The sequence below is a fragment of the Ursus maritimus genome, unplaced genomic scaffold (assembly GCF_017311325.1).
Source record: "Ursus maritimus isolate PB19 unplaced genomic scaffold, ASM1731132v1 scaffold_24, whole genome shotgun sequence".
Classification (NCBI taxonomy): domain Eukaryota; kingdom Metazoa; phylum Chordata; class Mammalia; order Carnivora; family Ursidae; genus Ursus; species Ursus maritimus.
The window spans coordinates 4088168-4113995 of NW_024424897.1; the positions used below are offsets into that span (position 1 = coordinate 4088168).

Below are 25828 nucleotides of genomic sequence, written 5' to 3' on the forward strand. Positions count from 1 at the left end.
TCCATCCGCAGACAAAGCACAAAGCAGTTTCCCAAGGACACATAAAGGGTATGGATGGAGAAAGAATTAAAAGATCAAAAAAGTGTGGATAACAAGAGAATGGAGAACACGGGCCAAAGGAAGAGGAGAAAAGAAAAAGAGAAACAGGATTAAGATGCTGCTCTCATTGTAACAATTACTTTACAAACACACACGGTAACTTACAACCGACCCCGCCCGGGGGCAGGGCTCAGGAGAGGCATGGAAACATTAGCAGAAGTCTTATTTGGAAAACACCTGACAACCATTTTCAAATAAACAGGCTCCTTCCCTTCAGTGCCAAGGCTCTAGGTGTACATGGGGTTGCATTCTGGGGACAGTCGGCTGTTTTTGACCTACCCCCAGCAAGTTCATACGGTTTAATCCAGTAAGAGGGTCAGTTATAAAGCAGAGGGATCCTACTAACTCTTTGACATTATTAAGGTCACATTATGTGTCAGACCCTTTGCGAATTTAATTCCTCTGACTTTACAGCTAGCGTGTAGTATTATTCTACATGTTTTCTTCTTTTTTCTTGTCCTTTTTTTTTTTTTGGTATTATTCTACATTTTAAAGATAAGGAAATAAGTCAGGGTCCCACACTCAGCAAATAAAAATACAAGATACCAAATTAAATTAGAATTTCACATAAACAACAAATAATATTTTAGACTAAGTGTGCTCCACATATTGCTGGCTGTTCTCACTAAGCATCTTGGATGTGAACGGAGCCACAGCAGGGCAGGCAGAGCAGGACCCTCCCTCCGGGCCCTCCCCAGCCACAGCGCTCTGCAGGGGAGTGTGTGGCAGAGGACCCTGTTTCTTTGTGAGCAGCGGTGAAGTCTTAGCTCTCTCTCCTGTGAGCCTATTTGTCGTGTTTTTTTAAATCTGTCCTTTCTTGCTTCAATTTTATTTTCAAGGTTCAACATTTTGACTGAATTTCATGGCATGCTGTTCTCCCCCCTCCTTTCGAAGGCACACCCATCTGGAGAGGGGACATCACTACACGACAATCCTGAAAGGACTGAACCGGTGTCTGGACACGTCAACCACCCCAGGGGCTTCCGACAGACACCTGCACCCTCTCTGAAGCGGCCGAGCTGGGCCGGCTAGACATGGGTGCCTGCGCCCAACCACTTACAGTTTCTTTTTCTCAGGTTAAACATGTAACACATCATTTCCAATGTCTTATAAAGTAAGACATTTGTAAAACAGAAATTTGATGACCCTTGTTACTAGACAAATTGAAGCAGATAACCCAGCCAAGTTCACCCACTAAAATGAAAATCAGTTTTCAATTTCAGTATTTTTTATCCTTAGTCACACTGTGTGAAATACAACACTAACACTATTTCTTCTGAGTTAAACATTCATATATATTTTTTAAAAGTGGGTGAAAGTCACTTAAATATTACAGTCCGGCAAGTATTTACTTAATCCAGCTTGCATTAAGGATACAGTTAAAATGAAAACCACCTCTTGTTAAAAACAAACAAACAAACAAAACATCCCCTAAATTCATACCTTGTCGAGAAAGGTGGGGCGGTCCCCGGAAGAGTCTTTGGAGACTGGTGGGCGGCAGCCAAGGGCTTTGGTGACCACTCCATTGTAGTCGGTCACTCCCAGTCCACGCTTGTCCACGTCCACCTTCTTTTCCAGCAGGGCGCCTGGAGTAAACAGAAGTAACACTTACACCTAAATGCCCAAGGAGTGTCAGTCAGGAGTGCTGAACAGAGATGGGCACCAGTTGGAGCCTCTCAACCCCATGGAAAACAGGGAGGACGTGGTTTCGCTCCTGCGAGCCCCATAGTCTGCGAATGGTCCCTGCCCTCGTCCCTGCTCCGCCCACACCAATCACACCTGTCACTGGACCCCTCAGGGGGGCCTGCCCTTCCTCCCCACTGGGATGCACCCCGTTCTTCACACAGCCTTCCCAGGTTGTGTTCCTGCCCTGACCTTCCTGTTTAATATGGCGCCGCTGACCCCTCACAGCCATTGATTTCCACTTCCTGCATCCCGTGAGCTGCAAGGGCTGTTTCAAGTATTAGAGACACAGTATCATGCAAAACAGACAAGGTTTTTGTCCTCACGGGCTCTGGGGCTAGAGACCGCTTTGGCACGGCTACCTGTGACTTTGTGCTGTTTTACACTTCTAACAAGTTACACTAACTTCTTCCAGCTCACAGGGACGGTCATTTCTGTCCCGGCAGCTTGTACCACACATTTCAGCACCTGCACATTAATCACAAAGTTGGTCCTCATCATTCGTGGATTCTGTGCTTGTGAATTCACCGGCTGGCTAAACTTATCTGCAGCCCCAAGTCAGTAATCGTGGCACTTTTGTGGTCATCCGTGGACACGTGCAGGGTGGTGAAGTCTCGGTTGCCCCCCACACACATTCCGAACTCAGGCCAAACGAGATGTGCTTCTTACTGAGCTCCCCTACAGTAACAAGTGTCCCTTTGTGGTCTGTTTAGTGCCATGTTTTTGTGCTTTTTGGGTGACTTTGGTGTTTAAAATGGACCCGCACGTGTAGTGCTAATGTCCTCTCCTGGGTTCCTGAGTGCAAGAAGGCAGTGTTGTGCCTGACGGAGAAAACACGTTAGGTAAGTGCTGTCCAGGCATGAGTTACGGTGCTGCTGTTCAAGTTCAATGTGAGCGAATCAACAATATGGTGCCTCCAACAAAAGGAAGAGAAAAGTCGCCGTCTGTACATAAGGGCGCCCAGAAAGAGCTGAAGTCATATCTACGGTGTGCGACGAAGCTACCGAAAAGGAGGGAAGAACGTCTAACTCTTTGGATGACAAAATGACAACTGATTTTTTTTTTTAAGTAGGCTCCACGCCCAGCACAGAGCCCAATGTGGGGCTTGACTCACAACCCCCAAGACCTGAGCTGAGAGCAAGAGGTGGATGCTTCACAGAATGAGCCTCCCAGGTGCCCCAAGATGGAGACTGATTTTAAGAAAGTGTAGTGGACAGCGTTAGCGTGACTGTAGATGGCCAAAGAGATCCATGGTCACATGACCCGGGGTCAGGAAAATGCCAAATCTTTCCTAGCTAATGTTTTACTATAAAAAAAGAAATACGGCATAAGGTTACTTGTGAGACATATATATTAAATAAAGTATCTTTAGATAGAAACACACATAAAGCAAGGTTATGTACTGACTGGTTAGCAAAAATGCTGTGGCCAGAGGCTTGCGGGAGCCGACCCTGTATTTCCTGGGGACGGATGACAAGAATCAGCTGCATTTTACGTGTGAATATTTAACGTCATCATTATTTATTTATTTTTAGGTGAACGAATCGGATGTATACCACTGCATAAGCTGAAGGTGTACGTGTAACCCCGATACACCTGTAAATTGTAATGACGGCTCCTGCAGCAGCACTTAGCGGGCTACCCAATCGCGTTACAACAGGACTGTCTGCAGTCAGCACCCTGCGCACTGGATCTCTGTGGCTTCCCTACGGCTTGTTACAAATCTGTACCCTGAAACACCACCAGGCCCCACTCCCTGGGAGCCGCCATTTGCTGTCTGTGCTCTACAGGCTGAACTTTGATAGATGCCGCATATGCGGGAGATCCTGGAGTGCTTGTTTTTGTCTGACTTCGCTCACTCAGCGTCACGTGCTTAAGGTCTGTCCATGCTGGTGCAGATGGCAGGACAGCCCCCTTTCTCACAGCCCAGTGAGCCCACTGTGTACATGAACCGCATCTTTCTCAGCCATTCATCCGTTGATGGGCGTCTGGGGTGTTTCCATACCTTGGCTATTGTGAATAATGCTGTGATAAACACGGAAGTACAGATATCCTGTCAACACCCCATTTTCATCCTTTGCGTATAGACCAGAACTGGAATTGCTGGACAGTGAGTCTCCTTCTCATTTTTTGAGGAACTTCCATATGGTTTTTCATACCAGTCGGACAATCTCCACTCCCACCGACAGTGTACAGGGGTTCCCTTTTCACCACGTCCTGGCCGGCACCTGGGTCCTTGCCTTCTTGACGAAGGCCCTCTGACAGGAGTGAGATGAGATCTCACTGTGGTTTTGATTTGCATTTCCCTGATGATGAGGGATGCTTAGCACCTTTTCATGTTTCTCCTGGCCATCTGATCTCCTCTTTGCAGAAATGTCTATTTAGTTATTCTACCCGTTTTAAAAATCAGACACCTTTCCATTCGTTTGTATCTTCTTCAATTTCTTTCAGCAAAGTCCTGCAGTTTTCACTGTGCAGACCACTTCTTCCTCAGTTAAATTTATTCCTAAGTGTTTTATTGTTTTTTTTTTTTTTAAGATTTTATTTATTTATTTGACAGAGAGAGAGAGACAGCCAGTGAGAGGGAACACGAGCAGGGGGAGTGGGAGAGGAAGAAGCAGGCTCATAGCAGAGGAGCCTGATGCGGGGCTCGATCCCATAACGCCGGGATCACGCCCTGAGCCGAAGGCAGACGCTTAACCGCTGTGCCACCCAGGCGCCCCGTTTTATGGTTTTTAAGGCTACTGTGAATGAGATGGTTTTATGTCTTTCGGATGCTTCATCATTACTGTAAAGGAATGCAACTGATTTCCGGATGTTGATTTTGTATCCTGCCACTTTGCTGAAATCGTTAATTCCAACTTTGATTCTTTGGCATTTTCTATATATAGGATCATATTATCAGCAAATAACAGGAATTTGACTCTTTCCTTTCCAACATGGATGCCTTTCTTCTTTTTCTTTGTCCTGCCTAACTGCCCTGGCTACGACTTCTGGTACTATACTGAACAGGGGTGGAGAGAATGGGCATCCTTGCCTTGTTCGTGGTCCTAGGGGGAAACACTTTCAATTCCTTTCCACGGAGTATAATGTTAGCTATGGGTTTGCTGTGTATGGCCTTTATTATGTTGAAGTACGTCTTCTATACCAATTCTGCTAAGGGTCGTTTTCTGTTTTTTGTTGTCGTTTTCTTAATTGTGAAAGGATGCTATATTTTGTCAAATATTTCTTCTGTATCTACTAAGATGATGGCATGGTTTTTATCTTTCATTTTATTGACGTGATGTGTTACATTTATTGATCTGTGTATGTTGAAGCAGCCTTGCATCCCAGGTATAAATCCCACTTTGTCATGGAATATAATCGTACTCATGTGTTGTTGAATTCAGTTTGCTAGTATTTTGTTGAGAATTTCTGCATCTACATTCATCAGGGATATTGGTCAGTAGTTTTCCTATGGTATCCTCATTTGGTTTTGGTATCAAAGTAATGCTGGCCTCGTAGAATGAGTCTGGAAGTGTCCCCTTCATTATATTCTGGAAGACTCTGAGAAGGACTGATGTTAATTCTTCTTTAGTATATGGTAGAATTTCTGCCAGTGAGTCATCTGGTCCTAGAGTTTTCTGTGTTTTGATTTATTGACTTAATCTCTCTCTCTTTTTTAAAAAACTTTATTTATTTATTTAAGAGAGAGAGAGCACAAGCAGGGGGAGCGGCAGAGAGACAGGGAGAAGCAGGCTCCCTGCTAAGCAGGGAGCCCAATGTGGGGCTTGATCCCAGGTCCCTGGGCTCATGACCTGAGCCAAAGGCAGACACTTAACAGACTGAGCCACCCAGGCACCCCAAAACTAAGGTTAGTTTGATGGCCTATCAAGATCTATCCTGGAGGGGCACTGACTTTGAGCCCCACGTTCAGTGTTGAGATTACTTAAAAATAAAACCTTAAAAAAAGGGGGGATCTATCCTGAAGAATGTTCCATGTGTGCTTGAAAAACATGGTTTTTCATACTGCTGTTGGATGGAATGATCTGTGTATGTCTTTTAAGTCTATTTGCTTTAAAGTGTGGTTCGATTCCATTTTTCCTTATTGATTTCCAGTCTGGATGATCTATCCATCCTCTCCAATTACTATAATATCTATTTCTCCCTTATGACCTGTTATTAATTACTTAATGGATATATTTTTACAACTATTACATCTTCTTGATGCATTGACCCCTTTCGTCGTATAATCACCTTCTTTGACTCTCGTTACCCATTTTGGCTTCACGTCTATTTTGTCTGACATCAAGTATGGCTATGCTTGCCTTCTTTTTGCTTGTTTGCTTGGAATATCATTTTCCATCCTTTCAACATGAGCCTGTGTGTGTCTTAGAACTGAAATGAGTCTCTGGTAGGCAGCACAGAATTGGGACTCGCGACTTTAATCCATCTAGCCACTCTGTGCGTCTGATCGGTGAGTTCAGTGCATTGACATTAAGAGAGATTACTGACAGGGTGCCTGGGTGATGCAGTGGGTTAAGTGTATGACTCTTGATTTTGGCTCAGGTTGTAATCTTGGGGTTGTGGTATCGAGCCCCACATCAGGATCCACGCTGGGCATGGAGTCTGCTTAAGATTCCCTCTTTCCCTCTCTCTTTGCCCCTTCTGCTCGTGCTTGCTCTTTCTCTAAAATAAATAAATAAGTCTTAAAAAAAAAAGAGAGAGAGAGAGAGATTACTGACATGTAAGGACTTACTGCTGTCCTTTTATCTTTTGCCTTCTGGTTATTCTGTCTCTCCACTGTTTTTCCTTCTGTCCCTGTGTAACCTTTGTACACTCGTGGTTTTCCACTTTCTGTCTCCCCTTTTTGTATTCTGTATCTCTGTTCTGGATTTTTGCTTCATGGTTACCATGAGGTATACATTAAACGTCTCATAGATAGAATAGTCCTTTTCCTACTGACAGCAATTTCTCTTCGTTGGCTTATAAAAGTTCCATCCTTTTGCTTTTCCCCTTATATTTTTTAATGTCACAAATTATCTCTTTTTGTGCTGAGATTTTGTTTCCAGGTTGTAGGAGCCATAGTTATGTTTAATCCTCATTTCCTTTAACCTTTATGCTGTAGTTAAGAGTTCAATATACCATTCTAGAGCAGGGGCGCCGGGGTGGCGCAGTCGTTAAGCGTCTGCCTTCGGCTCAGGGCGTGATCCCGGCGTTCTGGGATCGAGTCCCACATCAGGCTCCTCCGCTGGAAGCCTGCTTCTTCCTCTCCCACTCCCCCTGCTTGTGTTCCCTCTCAAGCTGGCTGTCTCTCTCTATCTCTGTCAAATAAATAAATAAAATCATAAAAAAAAAAAGAGTTCAATATACCATTCTAAAACAGTGATAGTTTTCCAATTCTGACTACTTATGACCTTTGGTTATTACTACTTTTAAAGCACCTCCAGAACGAGGACTGCTTATTCTTGAGGTAAATCTCATCTCTCACCCAGTGTAAGTGCTCCGCCAGCACGGAGACATCTCTGGGAGCCCCCGAGCAAGCCCATTCTGCGGCCGAGTGTGAAGAATGGGCTCAATCAGTGTCAAATGAAGTCTGGCCTGTGGTCCTAGTGTCTTTCTCTAAGAATGTCACTATGACCTCCCCTCAGACTGGATGGAAAAACTCATCTATTTGTTGAAGTACTAGAAGAAAATGAAAGAAGCACACATGCCTCCACGTGGGGCTTGGCCATTCATCCCGAGACCACCCGTCTCCAGAGACTTGCTGTGTGGTTAGTGCAGTCATGTGGTTACTCCTTTGCTGAAGCCTGGTCCTGTCTAGCCCGTACATACTCAACCATTAACCCAAGACTATAATGAAATGCTTCTGGAAATCCAAAAGCCACACACTGGTACCTTTTAAAAAAGTGTGCTTTAAGTGTGTATCATAGGACTTACTCATGGCCTGGTCAAGATTCATATTGTTACTCTTCAAGGCCTCTTCAGCTGGCTCTCTCTGTGTAGGAAAATAGAGTTTTAATTAGGATTATGCTTTTATAATAACAAAAAAGCTAGTAAAGAGTTTTATCCCTATTAGCTCAGAGAAATGATTACTGTTGACCTAATATTGACTTCATAGTAACCTATATTACTAGGTTTTGGAAGTGGAAATACTTCTCTTCGTTGTTGAGGCTAGAGACAAAGGTCTTCTAAGTAAAAGGCACTTACAGTAAGAACATAGATTGAATTGACTTTCAAAGAATTTGTAAGTAACACTTTAAAAACAAAATGTACAGTGCCCATGGAATCTTGTCATTGATTCAGTACAAGGAGCAACCACTCAGCAAAGGTGAACTCTCCACCAGGACAGTTTCGGAAAGTTCCTGCAGCAGTTAGAGCACAGAGCTCCACTCTCTACTTCACGGACTCTGGGATTGCTGCCAACCACTTTTCACCAAGAAGTAGATTCTTGGTGACACAAAACAAGTGGATCCATTTTGTTAATCATCCCTACGATGGGAACAGATGTGTCAGCGTGTGCAGGCACCACAGTGGAAACGGGGACTCCTGGGCAGGCCTCCAGGGTCCCACCCGTCCTCTCATACGGGAAGAGGCTGGGCCACCTCTGGGTCTGGGCCTGCTATGAAGTATACAGTTTCTAGACTGGGCCATTCTGGACTCATTCTTTAGGGAAATCCACAGTAATCCAAAGATAAACATTCGCCTGAGTAATGGTCTGGAAAGAAGACCTTTGAAGGGAAGACATAACAGATGCAGGTGATATCCACACTCTCTGAACCCCTGCATTCGATCTCAGGAACTGAACACATCATGACACATTTTCGTGAACTCTCCCCACCCAGGACCTGAGACTCAGGAACTCAATAGGCTTGGTGAGGATTCTTTTTCTGGACACAGAGCTTTAGTACTTTATACCAAGTTTTCTCTTGTCATCTGTCAATCTACTGCATGATCTAACGAAAATTCACTTTTAATTATAAATTAAAAGAAAGTATAAAACTCTATAATCCAATGAAAAGAACAATCACACAACATATTTTATTCCAGGAAAAGGCTCTCACACCTTACTTGATAGAAATGGTGTGGATCCTTGCTGTAGTTGAAAGCAATGATCCCTAAACAGAAGAGCTCCTGTGAAAGGGGAATTTACAAGTTAGGTTGTATGAACACTCTCCTCCCTCAAAAGTCTTCCTTCCTTGTTATGCATGACAAACGCGGGCAGGACACCGTCAGGGCCATGCATGGCAGCACACACAGAGGGGAGCAATAAAATAAGACACCAGTCACCGGGAAGCCCATGTCTGTGAGTTGTTTCATCAGCCGGCTCATGATCCAGGCCTCGTCCTGCTTGCCAGACGTTTTCATGCCCTAAAATGAAGTATGGGTCACATTTTAATGCATTTTTTTCCTAGAAATGGGAGATGCCTAAAATTCCCAGTGATTTAAAAGTTAAATCTCCCCGTATCCACGTTGAACAATGCTGTGCACCAGAAAGTCCCTCTGTTTCATGGCTAGTACTATGGAATGCTTTAGAGTGCATTTGCAAGTTGGCGTGTGTATAATTTATGGACTTTATTTTTTTTTAAGATTTTATTTATTTATTTGAGAGACAGAGATAGCGAGAGAGAGAGAGCATGAGCAGGGGGGAGAGGAAGAAGTAGGCTCCCCACCGAGCAGGGAGTCCGACATGGGACTTGATCCCAGGACTCTGGGATCATGACCCGAGCCGAAGGCGGGAGCTTAACCGACTGAGCCACCCAGGCATCCCTAATTTATGGACTTTAAAAAAGCAAGAGAATTGGGGCGCGTAGGTGGCTTAGTTGGTTAAGCACCTGCCTTCGGCTCAGGTCATGATCCTAGGGTCCTCGGATTGAGTTCCACGTAGGCTCCCTACTCAGCAGGGAGTCTGCTTCTCCCTCTGCCCCTCTCCCTACTCATGCTTGCATGCTCTTTCTCGTGTGCTCTCTCTCTGAAATAAATAAAATCTTAAAAAAAAAAAAAAAGCAAGAGAATTATTTGTCTTCCCCAGAGAATTTAGTTCATCAGAAATACGAGCCACTTCCATTATCAAGTAATCACATAAGTGCTCCTCTGAACATGGCCCTATGCTAATACTATGTGAAGTTTACAAAACATTTTACATGTTTTCTACCCTTTTATTGGCTTTACTGTAGATGACGACAAAATGCAGGGGGGTTTGCTCCAACAGAATGAAAAGGCAGCAAGATGAAAGGAATAACAAGCCTGTTAATTTCGCTGACTTTTCACTGCTTGCAGCCTTTAGGGTAGAGAAGAAAGTAAATGGGCAAACGTCAGCGAGGGACAACAGGAAGAGAAAAGGAGAGAGCAAGCACAAGGCAGAGGAGGGGAGCGCAGGGCAGCACAGAAGAGCCGAGTGGGGATGTGAGCCATTTTCCCAGTAATTTCCCTCCTGTTCTCACAACCACAAAGATTCCAACCATGCATTAATATAGTAGGAAAAACATCCTCCTCCAAAATTATTCTTCACAGTGCTTTTCAGAGTTGAGCCTGCTGCTAACTACAGAATGGAGTGTATGGGGCGATACCAAAATGGCAGCGCTCTTTCCTCGAGCAAGCAGCTTACGTGGAGGCCACAGGATCACTGTGTGCTGCCGGGGCCAGACTGCCAAGAGGACACAATGTTTTAATTTACCAATTTGGGATTTCTGGTCCCATCATTAATTGGATTATCTGCCAGCCCGATTGTAAAGACTCCTTTTTGATGTCTATAATCACTTCTACTCCTAACGAAGAGAGCCGTGGTTTTAGTTTCTTCGTTCTGCATACTGCTAATTGAATGCTTTGTAAAATTAATTTTCTTTGAACAGATAATACCTTCACAGGATTTGAAAGTAGAAAAAGGGTATACACCAAAGCATCTTCTTCCCCCCCGCCTCCGTCCGCTTAGTTCTTGCTCTCCCCAAGAGGAAATCCCCCTTCGCACACGTGCACACACGTACCCTCTTCTCTTCCTTGTCCCCAAATGAGGGTGTGTACTCCACACATTTTTCTGTACCTTGCCTTTTCATTTAACAATATACTTTGGTGATCTTTTCACATGAATATATATAAAATTTCTGTTTAAGAATCTGTTTGGCTCTCCCCAGTGCGGACGTGGTGGAATCTAACTAGTCCCCCCACGGATGTATACTTCAATCATCCTTTTGACTACAAACATGCTGTCACAGCCAGCCGGGTACAGACGCCACCCGCTGCACCCCAGACAAGCGGCAGCGCCACGCCCACGTGCCGACGCATCTGCAGTTAGGACAGAGGACACCAAGCTGCCCTCTGCGCGGCTTGCACTGGTTTACGGTCTGACCGGCCGCGGCCAGGGCGCTGGTTTTCTCACAGCTTCGTCAACACGGCCTGTTTATGAGACGTGCGTTTCCGCTGGTCTGAGAGATGAAAACTGGATCTTTTTTTTTTTTTTTTAAAGATTTTATTTATTGATTTGACAGAGAGAGAGACAGCCAGCGAGAGAGGGAACACAAGCAGGGGGAGTGGGAGAGGAAGAAGCAGGCTCCCAGCAGAGAAGCCTGATGTGGGGCTCGATCCCAGAACGCCGGGATCACGCCCTGAGCCAAAGGCAGACACCCAACGACTGTGCCACACAGGCGCCCCTGAAAACTGGATCTTCAGTGTTGTTTTGTTTGTTTTTTTAAAAGATTTTATTTATTTATTTGACAGAGAGCGTGGAGGGAGGGGAGAACAGCAGAAGGAGAGGGACAAGCAGACCCCGCGCTGAGCCCAGAGCCCGACATGGGGCTGGATCCCACGACCCTGAGATGGTGCCCAAACCGAAATCAAGAATTAAACCCAGGTGCCCCTCGAAGTGTTGTATTAAATTGAACTCTCTTTCCATAACAGGCTGAACACCCCTTCACATGTGTAAGAGCTGTCTGCATTCTTTCTCCAGGGACCATCTATTTGTATTCTTTGCACCTTTTTCTAGTGGGTTACTGATTTTTTTAAAAAATCAGTTTCTAGGACCTTTCTTTATATATTCGGGAGATCAGCCTTCTCCATTCTAGGACACAAATATTTTTTTTCCAGCTTGTTGTCTTTTGACTTTTTGGTATTTTCTGTCGTGCACAGTTTCCATGTGTATCTACTGAAGTTTGTGTCTTTCATCTGATGGCTTTTAGATTTTGGTCCTAGCTAGGAGAGGTCATTCCCACTCAAGACTGTTTCTCAAATTCTTTCCCATTTTTATATTTTTATTTATCATACTTAAATTTGTGATCTACTTGGATTTTATCTTCGTGCATGTATGAGCTGTGGATCTCACTTAATTTTTTCCAGACAGCCGCCCGTTTGCTGCAAGACGACTTAATGGTCTACCTCAGAAGTTTCAGACTTAACTGTCTGAGGACCAACCCCATTACCCTCTCTTAAAGACTGAGGACTCTAAAGAAATTCTGGTTATATGGGTTGTATTTATCAGTGTTTATTGTATTAGAAATTAAAACTAACAGATTTAAAAATATTTATTAATTTGTTTAAAAATCACAACAACAAGGGCGCCTGGGTGGCTCAGATGGTTAAGCGTCTGCCTTCGGCTCAGGTCATGATCCCAGGGTCCTGGGACTGAGCCCCACATCAGGCTCCTGCCTAAGTGGGGAGTCTGCTTCTCCCTCTCCCTCTCCCTCTGCCTCTTCCCCTGCTCATGCTCTCTCTCTCTCTGTATTTCACTGTCTTGAATGAATAAATAATATCTTTAAAAAATAAATAAAAATCACGATAACAAGCCTATTCTATGTTAACACCAATAACATTTTTTTAATGGAAAATTATGTTTTTTAAAACAAGAACTTTTAGTGAGAAGAGTGGTACTGTTGTACATGCTTGCGAATCTCTTTACTGTCTGGCTTCTTAGAAGCAGCTGGATTCTCACGTCTGTCTCTGCCTTTGCTTTGTTGTGATAGTAAAGCCATGTAGTCTCTGGAAAACTCCAGCCTATGCTCAGGCGAGACCCCTGACAAAATATCGGGGTCTTCCAGAAGTACCCAGAGCACTTAGAGGACTCCTGGTCTACCCACCACCATTAACTGGAGATACCACCTCCACCCTGAATGTGTTTTTAAGTACCACTGATTTTTAGAGTTTCTTTTCTTTAGTGTTGCACACACCTTTGGGAGTCCTTTTTTGGGGGCGTTCCCCCAGGAACTGCAGGAGGAGGTGCTTTCTTGGGAAGCAGCATTGTTCCACATGCCCCCTTCTTCGTCTTCCCACTGACTGGTACCGAGGTTCATGTCGTCCCCACCACTGCCCCAGCCTTCTTGCATAGATTTTGAAGCTAGAAAGAGAGCAAACATGAACTTACCAAACTCACCTTTCCTAAAGTAGATGCTATGTTATAACATCATTTAGGGGGAGGTGGGACAAAAGGGGTGTATTGTAATCTACCTTCTTACTACTTTGTTTCTCCAAGACCTAAGAACTGAATTTCTTGAGCTAGTTATACAATATATATGCAAATGTGTATTTATTTTTTTCTTCAAACTCCAGCTATATGTAGTCTGTGCTGTTACAAACTCCCTTAACCGCTAGAGGTGATTTTGAAGCACGGACTTCCTAACAGTAAGTCCTGGGGGCTACGGGAGAAGGTGGCAATGTTTCCATGGTATGAAATGGTCGGTTAAATGCAGAGTCCTGAAATATTACTGTCCTCCACGTGGTGTTTGATTGCCATTTGATCCAAACCTGCAGCAGCATGCGGACTAGCGCTCCTCCAATGTGACCAACCACGAGTCACCTGGGGACCACGAGAAGCGCACAGGTCTGTAGTTGAGCGTGACAGTCTGTTTCTGACAAGCTCCCAGGAGATACTCCCAGAATAATAGGATGGAGACAGCTGAGGCCATGGGCAGATGGAGCCACAAGCTGACTACTGAGTTTTGATTTCAGGATATTATTTTTCTACTTTTTGAAGATATAAAGTGATTTTGGGTATAAAAGTTACCCCAAATTTTCACTTCCTGGGAGAAGGTGAAGGCCAAAGATGAAGTGATAGTATAGTTAGCTGGAGTCTATAAAACTATGAATATGTGATGCTTTTTCAAGGCAGACCTATATTTAATAGTGCCTCTAAGTTCAAATCATAACAACAAATATACCCCCTCCAGATGGCATGTGAATCTAAGTACCTGCTTACCCTTTAGATTTGCAACAAGAAAGTACATGAATGGAATAAATAATCCAGCAGAATGGCAGATATACAGAACACACTAGCCAGTGTTTGCAAAGTAACAAACACAAAAATTAACGCAAAATGCAATAGCAAAAATATAAACCGAATCAAGCTGCATTCTAAGATCTAAGACATTTAATGTTGTCCAAAGAAAATATGAAGCGTTTGCAGCCATGTGAACAACTAATCTTATTACTAGACTTAAATCACAATCTTAGGTTCATGCTAATGTCCTAAGTAATAACATTGCCAAATTCCCGTATGTCACAGAGTTCCACTCGGCGAATGCGATGTGGACATCCGTGAGAATGGACGTTTCACAGGTGCACTTACTACACTTCCAGACAATGGGAGGACAATGTAACCCGATTTTTGTTTCCTTTTCTTAAAAAAAAAAAAGAATAAGAAAAGAAAAAAGATAAAAGAAAAGAAGCAGCGTCAGCCTGGAGCACCTCAAGTGGAATTGTGCTGACAAGACACAAGCGAGGCAGGAGGTACTTCACCGCTGTGAAGTGCTGTAGGTCTCAGGAACAACGGTGTGCTTTCTCAGGGAGCAGCGAGCGGAGGCCGTGCGAGACGGCAGGCCCGAGGGTGCCGCCGTGGCGCGGGTGCTACACCCGGTATCTGGCACGCATGCTGTGGCTCGCATTCTGGTAACTAATTTTTTTTTTTTTTTTTTTGAAAGAGAGACTGGGCTTCTGTTAAGACCTCCTCTGTGTCCATGTACCAGACGTGGCAAATACGTTAAAATACAAATAAAATGACGAAAGTGTCCTAAGCCTTGAATTCTTAAAATTCAATGGAAAGTATCCCTCTCAAGAAAATACCCTGACCCACTTCTCAAGTGCCAAGTCGGGCTTACCTGGTTTGCACAGGGCTGGGGCGGCGGCGGGGGCGTTGGCTCTCCCGAATGTCACCGGCGGCTCTGTGGGCTGGTCCCCCCATCCGCTGCCACTGCTGGGCGGCTTGCCCCACGCTGCAGTGCCGTTGTCAACCAGGGCGGAGGGGGAGGACGGCTCTCCCCAGGAGCTTTCGGCCTTTGAGTGGACGTTAGGCATCTCTCCCCAGCCCGCTGAGACTGAAGAGGGCACCGACCGAGAGAGAACATAGTAAGAGTGAAACAGAGGAGAAGTAGAAATGGTCGTTTCAAGTTCAAAATAATTTCGAGATGATCTGTCTTTAGGATGGCTTTGGGGTAAAGTAGAAAGGAGACAGTATCACACCTAATTAGATTTGTTTAGTTTTTTCAATTCCCAGTGTTTTCATTCCTGACAGCCACCTGCTTAAAATTGAGAGCCCCTTAAATATTGAAGACTATTGAACTCGCAGTATCTGCAATGTAACAGGGTTTAAAAGAATAGTTTTACTCATATTTAAGAAGTGGCTTTTACACTTCTTTTTTTTTTTTTTTTTAAGATTTTATTTATTTATGTGACAGACAGACAGCCAGCGAGAGAGGGAACACAGCAGGGGAGAGGGAGAGGAAGAAGCAGGCTTCCAGCCGAGGAGCCCGATGTGGGACTCGATCCCGCAATGCCGAGATCACGCCCTGAGCTGAAGGCAGACGCTTAACGACTGCGCTACCCAGGCGCCCCGGCTTTTACACTTCTAGTATTACATGTAACCTAGAAGAAATTTTATAAGAAAAATTTATAAGTTGCAAATATATACTGAAAATCATTCTAGCTTATCTTTGACCAACGATCAAAGACACAGATCTGGGCAAAGACATGAGAAGACAGCAGATGAAACACATACAGGAAAGCAGTGACAGGAAATCCAGAAGGTTCTCAGGGAGCGCTTGGTGAGCTGAGAAGGAGCGGAGGGAGGCATTTGTCTTAAAGGACGGGAAGAGACTGGAAGATTGGGCAGGCAGACTGCAAGGGTCCCGGGAACACTTCCTTCCCTTGTCTGCCCAGTGCTGTGGCCAGAGCACCCTGACCCCGGGGGCTGCCACCTGACGAGGGTGCGCAATGGAGTCCGGAATGTCATGGCATTGCTCTCGACAAATACAGGAGAGGTCATGGGGCCAGGCAAATTAAGAAGCATCTCGCCAGTATCTTTAAATCTCAGCAAGAGAAACGTTTTATGTTACATACGTAAATTTTATTTTCCCAATCAATCCATACTTCACCTTGCTTCTGCCTATAAGCTTACTCGACACTACTGATAACTCTATTGATAGCTCACATCAGGTGTAGTTTTCATATGGATACAGTTTCTCAGAGATGGAAATGTGAACATTTTAAATACTAACTAAAGAATAGAGAGCATACAATACAAACAGTTAACCATAAATTTTAAATAATTTGGTCGCAACATGGATATTACCATCAATTATGAAATGTATTACTTTTTGGACTAAAAATTGTATGGAATCAGCTCCCTTGATGCACTTTATTCTAATAAAATGCAGTAATATTGATTAATGACAAAAGACCATGCAACCTATGAATCATTTTAAATTACAAGCTCCATGCTAAGCAATATATTATGTTAATTACTGCCAATAACAGGAAAGTTAGCCCTAATCAGTTATTGTCAGCAATCGCTAACTATAATATTCCTTATAATTACACAGAAAACAATAATGTATATTGGGAAAAGTAGTTTTATAAATTTAAGGGACAAAATTAAATCAGGAAAATTAACATAGCTGACAAAAATTATGGATGTTTTAGGAAGATAAACTAATTTAGGTGTTGTTAATGGTCAATCAGCTGTAAAAATACTGATTTATTTTAGGTAATTAAATAACACTCACTTAAAATTTGTCATCCTTATACTTCCATCTTTTTGAAAGGCAATACTACAAATGATTTAAGTAAGTCAAAACTAAGAATAAATATTAAGACTATGGTAATTATAGTTAATCGATTTTTATAAAAAGTTCTCAATTCCCATTAAAGCAATGGAAATGTCTACAGAGTATGTCTGTGCATAAGGCAAATGATCTGCAAGCAGCATGTTTCAAAATCTTACAAATGGAAGAATAATTGTTTACCCCCAAATCAAGAGAACAATATTTCTCTCTCTTTTTTTGGTGGTGAAACAAGAAAGGAATTTATTTCAGTGATGCCAACACCAGGAAGACAGAGGACTTGTGTCTCAAAGACTATCTCCCTGACAACATTTCCATTTTAAGATGATCTCTGGAAAGAATATAATTTACCGAGAATGCCGAACACACACACACACACACACACACACACACACACACACACACACACAAGAACACATGCACCGTGGGACACTCGAAAGGCCCTAGAAGAGGAGATGCTACAACCCTGAGGCCCACCAGCTAATTCTGATTCAAAGCAAATACTTCCCGTGGGTAGAAAATAATTTTAAATGCATACCACTAAAATAATCTCCATTGTTTGATGTTTAGTGCTGGCGTGAATTTTGATAAGCTTTTTGTTAATTTCATAGAGGTCTTTTAAAGATGGGCTTAATGAGGCATTACATTTAAAACAGTGATATTAACATTTTAAAAATGGTCCTTCAAATGCTTTTGAGAAAATGTTTCTGCGGCCCGGGGTCCAGGAATTCTTGTCTCCCTTCTCCAACTGAACAAATACAGTATAGGACTAAAATAACAGTAACAATGAAATGCCACTAGGATATGTAGCTTTCATTCAATTTTAAATACACTTTATCTATCAGAACAGAGAAAACGAAGCACCTCTGTGGCGAACACCCAGAAGATCAGTCTAAAAATGCACACAGAGCAGTTCTGAGGCCAGGAAACAGAACCGACGTCAGGAGGCCCCACCTGACCAATGATCCCCATCTTAAACACTCCAGTGAAGCCCATGGATGGAGCTCTTTCTTTCATGAAATAAGAAATCAATTCTAGCTTGTTCCATGGACACTACCTGTACAGTTTTGTAAGTGTGACTGGCAGTCCTTGCTGGGAAGAAAGCTTCGGTCACACAATGGCCAATCATAACTGAGCGCAGAAAAGAGCAAAGCCCGACACTGCACAGATGAGGCATCTGAGTGCCGGCTGTGTGCCTGGCATTTTACGTACTGACTCAGATATTAATGGGATGGGATTTTGTTCACACCAATGGCCTTTATGCCTAATGTACACTTACTATCATGCTTGGCTGGCTACTGGCTTTGGAGGCACAGAGCAGAGCTGGGAGCTGCCGCAATAATTACTTCTTCATATCCGAAATCAAGAGAGCTATTTATCTGGTGATGCTTTATACAGAGGAGTTTTTCTCAGTCAGATGGTCAAGTATCCTACTCTTCAGAACGCCTTGTTTCATGAGCATGTATTTGAAGATTCTCTTCCAAACTCAGGCAACTCTACAGGAAGGTTACAGATAAGGTCCTTTTTCAAAAGCAGGCCCTGTGGCCTCGAGCTACACAGCAACTGCTCAGAAGAGCTGCTTCTGCCTGTCTCACGGGGTCATCACAGAGGGCTGGTATTAGAAACAACACATTTTTTTAGTTTTTATTTGAGTGCACTAATGGAGATTTTAAAGGTGCCCTTTCTTATTGATATATGGGGGAGCCAAACTGTATTTTTAATGGTCTCATTAAACTGAAGGTACCTACAGCAAAAACCTCCACGTGTATCCCCAGGACACGCATGATCACCGTCTCCTCTCACCTCTCCAGCAGGACACTTACGATGCCCTGGCTCTTTCCTCTCCAGCCCCACTCACACCAAGTCCCCCCAAACACAGGAAAGTAAAAATACCCTAACCAAACACAACCTCCTCCCCCCCAAATCCATATCCACAAAAAGCAGGCTGCTCAGATGACTCCTCTTAGTAACTACTGTGTGGTGCTTAAAATAGAATTACTCTGGCTGGAGAGGTCCAGGAGATCTATTTCTGAAGTCTCAGTGTGAGAACAGTTGAGCTCTTGGCAGCATCTCGCTGATTCACTCTGTTTGCAGGTGACTCCATTTCTCGGTATTTTTATACCAAAAAATCATAAAGGAGCAGGGAACTGCTAGACATTAAGTCTTACAGGAAGGACAATGTTCTACAGCTTCTGCTCTTAAGGAGACTTGGAGAAACAACATACGTGTTGTATCAACCTAGGTACAGGGTTTCTAAATCCAATGTCTTCCAAGTTTTAGTTCACCAGATGGGTGCTATGCCTCTTCTGTGATTAACTACACAATCTCTGCCTTTGGTTACAATATCTGTGCCAGAAAACTAAGTGGTAAAGCACACACAGTATTAGTGGATTAAGCAGCCGAAGGCAAAGTGAAGTTGACCTGTGGCTGGAGCCTTCTCTAACCTGCACAGGACAACCACAGGGCTCACCTTGGTGCTGCTGCAATGCCCATTGAAGGCGAGACACACCTGAGAAGCCGGGGGACTAGGCAGTGAAACGGATAAAACAGTATTACAGAATGAGGTCAACATTTGGCAGTACAGTCCCAGTTTACTGACTGGCCTATGGTAGTGGTGCTCTCCCTTCCGGGTATCGCTGGAAGACAGCACCCCGGCAGGATTTTGTGTTTATGGCCACACTATGCTGCTGGTCTAGCTTGGATCTAGTCTCTAATGGCCTTCCTATGTGACTCGAAATTAACTGTATGTGTAGTGATCTCTACTCTCCGACCCCCAGTCGCTTCCAAAGTATCTATCTCAATGTCTCAGGGAAAGCGTCACCGTGAGGTTCTCCCTCAATCTCATTTAGATTCAGAGCCTACACGGAGGATCTGTTTTTCATCAAAAGTTGTACTATTAAATATTTACTATTTAGTGTTATCCGGTATCTGCAAACTGACTTTCAAGTGTCAGGGTATTTATTTCTAAGTGCACTAATCAGCTGGTTAGTACTTTCAGGAGCCACTTCCATTCCCTTAGAAACAGAAGTAAATGCTATGCCTGCACTTCCTCACTTCTGGCCACACCCCCGATCACTGTTCTCCCAAGACTCGCTAGCTCCTTGCCACATGAGGGTACAAGTCCGCGGGTCCTGTGCGGCCGGCTCACATTCACACGGAGTCACCGGGGCAACGTTAGGGAGCAGGTACTGTGTCATGCCATCGTACACAACCCGACACCCCGTGTTAAGAATGGCCTCGTGGGTCCCTCTCAGGCAGCTTACCATCTCTGACCAAAAGACAGGCACAGGGACATTTCTCTAGACTACGGTGTTCCATCTCCCGAATGGGCTTGAAGCTGGTCCAAATAACCCAGTTTATGAAGCTATACTGTATTTCCTAAATTACTATCAGTTTTCCTCAGGCTTATCAGAAAATGAATTGATACCAGTATAACAAGAATGGGACAAAAATGACTGTCCTATGGCATTTACTTCTATAAAACCAGCAACACACACAAAAAATGTAATTGAGGAAACATATTTTGTAAGACAGAGATCGATACTCTTAGAGAGGAGTTCTGTTTTTTGTTCATTTAAAGTAGGTTCCATGCCTAGCATGGAGCCCAATGCGGGGCCTGAACTCACGACCCTGAGATCAAGACGCTTGCTGAGAACAAGAGTCAGATGCTTAACCGACTGAGCCACCCAGGAGCCCCCACAGATCAATACTCCTAAGTGGCGATGATCAACGACTTAACACCTGAACTCTGACAAAAGTGCAAATTTGCATAAAGCCAGCAAGGCCAATGGCAAAATCACAGAATACCTGTCAAAGGACAACTTCATAAAGAGCAGAAACTTCATCAGTTAGTCGGGTGCATGGCTTTGCTGGGAGTGCAGAAACCCAGTAGATTTATGAAAACCAGTCTGGGCAAGTCTTCAAGCCACGATGAGCTAACCCACAGCCTAGTGGGTGCTGTGACTGCTGCCCTCACTGATCCGGGCTGCCCAGATGTCACCACCCCCATGAGGAGGGCCATGAGCTGACATTTGCACTGCTGAATGGAGAGGACCGAAAGGAACCAGCATGCCGTCATCGCTAGGAGGGAGCTGGCATGATGGCATGATTGCTCCTTCTATTAACTCAAAGAACGGCTCAGTCTGCCAGGCTGGGGAAGTGCCAGGCTTCTACCACCTGTAACCCCCGAGAGCGAGGAGCTCTGTTCTCACTGCACAGAGTGCCTGCTTCAGGCCTGGGGCGTGAACATCACAGGTGACGTGAGGCAGGATGCATATCGTGGTGTGGGTGCTCAGTGTCCTGGGGGGAAAGGGAAAGGGAAGTGGAGCCATGGGGCAGCAACCCCACCATTACAGCCCCATACACTCAACTCCGCAGTCTTTGCACGTGGGCTGACTCCATGGAAAACATCTGTCTGACTTTTTTGTGTCTGTTAGGTGGTAAAACCAAGTTCCCAGCTGCTTCCACACTACTGCTCCAACCACAAAGACTGCAAGCATGAGTAAGGCCCGAGGGCTGGAGGGGGGGCAAGGAACATAAACGGTTGCCGTGGTAGGATGGACCACATTTCCCTTCTTTTCTGCTCAGTGATAAGATGTGTAATTTGTTAAAAAATCATCTATAAATATTTTTCATATAAAAGGGAATGATTTTGGCCCTTCTAACTAAACAAGAATGCCTTTATCCAGGACAAAGCTCATATTCTTTGTCCACTAAAAATCGGTACGAGTGGATTCGAAGAGTAACCTATCAAAGAGGGAAGAAATGACTAGCGTGCTGGGGCTCCAGTCTCTGTGGGTGTCACAGCTGTAAGATGGCAGAGACGGCAGTGGGCAAGGTGCGCACCACACATCTGAGACCTCACCACGTGCGCACCCTCTGTGAGCCACTTGACCTGTGTAAGCAGAGGCCCAGGGGCGTAAGGATTACACGAGAGGATGTGTGAAGATACACTGCGTGTGGTCACCAAGCACCGTCGGGCCACATTCATCCCCGGACCCCAGTGCACGTTTCAGCTGGAACTCTTCCAGAAGACTACGAGCAGCACGAGGGGCTTGAACTGTGACCTGTGAGGAATAGCACTGGGCGTGAGGATTTCCGGAAGACAGTCTTGGGTAGGAGGGACGTGACAGCTATTTTTAACCATTGATTCTCCTCAGAGTGCTTTGTGCACAGCTTTACTGTAATGCTAATCAGACTGCTAAGCTCTACGTTGCCATTCCTCCCACCAGACGGTGCCACGTCTCAGTGTCCATATCCCTCCACTTTTGGCATCAATTACCTTCCTTCTCGCTTCCCGTCATTCCCATAAGCACCTTATAAAATTTTCAAGGGTTTAGAAATGTTAGTCATGTATTAGTAGAAAAATGGGAGTCACAAGTTCCAATACCCCAGGGAGCCAGCCAGATAACGCACACAGGCCCATGGGACAAGCACAAGAACGCAAGCCTGATGCCCCGTGGCTGCTGCTCTGAGTCTCAGGAGTGAGTCACAAGTCTCAGGGGGAGTGTGGCAAACCAGACAGCACAGGCCTCACTTAAAGTCAGCCACTCCAGCTGACTGCTGCCATCCAAAGCCCATGTGTCAGACCTTCCCAGTTTCCAAAAGAAGCCAGGAATCTAGAATTTTATATAAAAGATTTTCATTAAAAATGTTGATTCACATGACAAGTGTGGGCCAATAAGTCACATCTGTGGGATGTGGTGCAGTCCACAGACCATCAGGTTTCTGACCTTTGGTTTAGGGACAGAGAAGTGTATGCAGAGGCTGTAATAGTCTTGAGCTCCATAAGGGATTCCCAACATGGTGTCTCAGAGAGGTACAAGTGAATTCATTGCCAAGGAATCTAAGGAGGCTGGGGGGGTCACGTCCAGCAGGTAGACCAGGGGAGGCTCTGGATGGCAGTGGTATTTGTACTAAACTCGGAAGGGAGGATAGCCCTCCTTTTGCTCTAGCCGCTCAGTGCTCACAGTGAAAACCAGACAGCTACTCACATGCTCAGGCTGCCCCACACAAGATGACCATCTCCGCCCCCGACGTCCCCGACTGGCTTCCTTCTCCGCAGCACCCTCACCACCAGACATGCTGATACATGCTTGCTAACCCACAAAGACTTGGCCCCCCTTGCTGGAGTGCCCCCCACCAGGACAGGGGTTCTGCCTCCTCTGTTCCCTGTTGTCCCCCAAACCAGAAGGCTGCTTGGCACATTGTGGGTCCTAATAAACACACACTGGATAACTGAATGTTCATCTCCTGTGCAACGGTGACATCTGGATCCTGAACACTGTCCAGCAGCCTTTCGAGGGCCCCTGGTGAGCCCTCTGCTCTATTTCGCACGTGGGCTAATGCAAACCTCACCTCTGCTTGCACCTCTGCTCCTACCCTCCCCGTCTGTACTCGAGACTGGTGTCCTTGACATTTGGAGAAAAAGAACCCCAGCAGGTGCCTGTCATCCTCTGGCCATAGACACCCTGGCCTCCTCTACAAATTGGGGGAAGCACTCCTCCCGGCTAGATGCAGGGATCCCCTCCCTTTGCATCCATTCTTCCTCTCTATTGGCTCCTTTCTAGCAGTCTTTTTTTTTTTTTTTAAAGATTTTATTTATTTATTTATTTATTTAGAGAGAAGGAGCAAGTGCGCACAGAGGGAAGTGGGGGGGACGGCAGAAAAAATCCCAAGCAGACTTCACATTGGGCAGGGAACCTGATGCAGGGCTTGATCTCATGACCCTGAGATTCATGGCCTGAGCTGAATCCAAGAGTCATACGCTCAACTGACTGAGCCACCCAGGTGCCCCACTAGCAGTCTTTAAACAGGCTCCAAATTCTACTGTCTTAAACAAAGTCTCTACTCCTGACCTTGCCCTCTACTTGCCATCGCTCTCCCAGCTCTGGCTGGGGCTGGCTTCTCCATCCACCTCTGCTCCACCTCCATGGGACAGGTGCCCCCTGCTGTGCTCCTGTGGGAGTCAGTGAGTGACCTGCTCCCGGGCCCACTCTCCCCAGCCCTGAAACCTCTCTGCTCACCTTTCTTTGCTTCCACACCCAGTTTCCAAGCCTTGATGCCACCTCTGTCTCCACGGCCCGACGCTGACCCAGTCCAGGGCCACCATCACCATCAAGACATTGGCTGAGCCTGGATCCTCCTCTCCAGCTTTGCTTCCTACTGACCCATTTTTAACTTTATGGCTGGGATGATTCTACAAGTCAGTCTGATTGCTCATCTCTGTTTATTTTTTTTTTATTTTATTTTTTAAAGATTTTATTTATTTATTTATTCAACAGAGATAGAGACAGCCAGCGAGAGAGGGAACACAAGCAGGGGGAGTGGGAGAGGAAGAACCAGGCTCATAGCGGAGGAGCCTGATGTGGGGCTCGATCCCGTAATGCCGGGATCACGCCCTGAGCCGAAGGCAGATGCTTAACCGCTGTGCCACCCAGGCGCCCCGCTCATCTCTGTTTAAAACTTCTCACTGGGGGGCACCTGGGTGGCTCAGTCGGTTGAGCGTCTGACTCGTGGTTTCAGCTCAGGTCGTGATCTCAGGGTTGTGAGATCGAGCCCTGTGTCAGGCTCTGTGCGGAGCCTGCATAAGACTCTCTTTCCCTCTCCCCTTGCCCTTCCCCTCACTGCTCGCGCATGCTCTCTCTCAAATAATCAGTCAATCTTAGGAAAAAACAACAACAAACCAAAACCAAAAGAACTTCTCACAGGCTTCTCAGTCCTCTGGATACAATCCAGCTCTTTCAAAGGCCTAAAAGGCCTTGCTTGATCTCTGGCTTCTCTCCGCAAGGCCTTCCAGTTACCCTAACACTTACGCCAACCACTGATCCCTCTCTGAACTTCTTTTTGTTCAGGTACTTGTCTTTCTGTCCACATGGAGGTTTAAAGAGGGCAGAGCTCCTGTCCTTCACGCTGTTATATCCTGAGCCTCTGTGTGCTATGCCTGGCACACAACAGTATTCAATGATTTATTTCGAATGAGTGTATGCCAAATAAACGGATGAAGGTACCAGCTCTAGAAGCATTAATGTAGATGGGTACAAGAGCCCTGTAGTGGGGCGCCTGGGTGGCTCAGTTGTTAAGCGTCTGCCTTCGGCCAGGTCATGATCCCAACGTTCTGGGATTGAGCCCCACATCGGGGCTCAGCAGGAAGCCTGCTTCTCCCTCTCCCACTCCCCCTGCTTGTGTTCCCTCTCTCACTATGTCCCTGTCAAATAAATAAAACCTTAAAAAAAAAAAAAAGAGCCCTGTAATTACTTACTAAACCTTACCAACTATGGGGCTCTGCTGGGTGATCAGAAATCCTGGGATTGAGGAGGTTGGGCGGTAGGAGCCGGGGGGAATGGAAGTCAGTAGGCTCCAGTGGGTTTCCGACAGAGCTCTGGTACCAGGTAGTGGGGGTGCACCAACGGTTCTTTATTCATACCTGTTCGAATGATGTCTGATGGTCAGAAGATCCTTTTTTTAACCCACATCTTGGCCCATGACAAAGGCAACAAGCACTCAGCATCCATTCCACTGCCTTCTACAAGCCTTCCTGTACGTATTACAGAGGCCCAAGGCTAACACACATCACTTGCCAGACTCCCTTGTAGGTCAGATTTTGGATGCAAATTGGGTTCCATATATAAGGTGACTGAATGAGTGACCATGGAAAAAGGACTCTATCCTTAGTCTTGTCTTTACGGCATGTTTATGAAAATTTAGGGATGTTAGAAAGCTGGAAGGAGTAACTAACATGCTGATTACAGAATCAGGGTACAGAAAGATCTCAACAGGCTGGGGGACTGGAATCCAAACCTTGACCAGGGCCTGAGTTCTACACTTGGACCAGCGACTAGTGCACACGAACAGTCCTGAACGACAAAGGGCTGCACAGTTGTCTTAATGGAAAAGAAACACTTTAGACTCTAAACTGAATTTAGGACAAATAGTGTGATGTGGCTCAAAAGGGCTAAGTGAAACTTAGGGTTCATCACCAGGAGTAGGATTTTTAGGAGTGAGGGAAGTTACAGTCTCAACTAATTCTG

General features: G+C 45.2%; 1 protein-coding gene across 1 annotated transcript in view; it reads right to left on the reverse strand.

Moving 5' to 3' along the window:
- The window catches only part of TNRC6C (trinucleotide repeat containing adaptor 6C), a 99803-nt gene that overhangs the window by 26751 nt on the left and 47224 nt on the right, over positions 1-25828 (reverse strand). Inside the window, exons 5-9 of the mRNA XM_008693809.2 lie at positions 14841-15056; positions 12918-13084; positions 9052-9132; positions 7702-7759; positions 1543-1685 (exon numbers count right to left, since the gene is read on the reverse strand). Coding sequence (XP_008692031.2) covers positions 1543-1685; positions 7702-7759; positions 9052-9132; positions 12918-13084; positions 14841-15056 — 665 coding nt within the window. The remainder of the gene's footprint in view (positions 1-1542; positions 1686-7701; positions 7760-9051; positions 9133-12917; positions 13085-14840; positions 15057-25828) is intronic.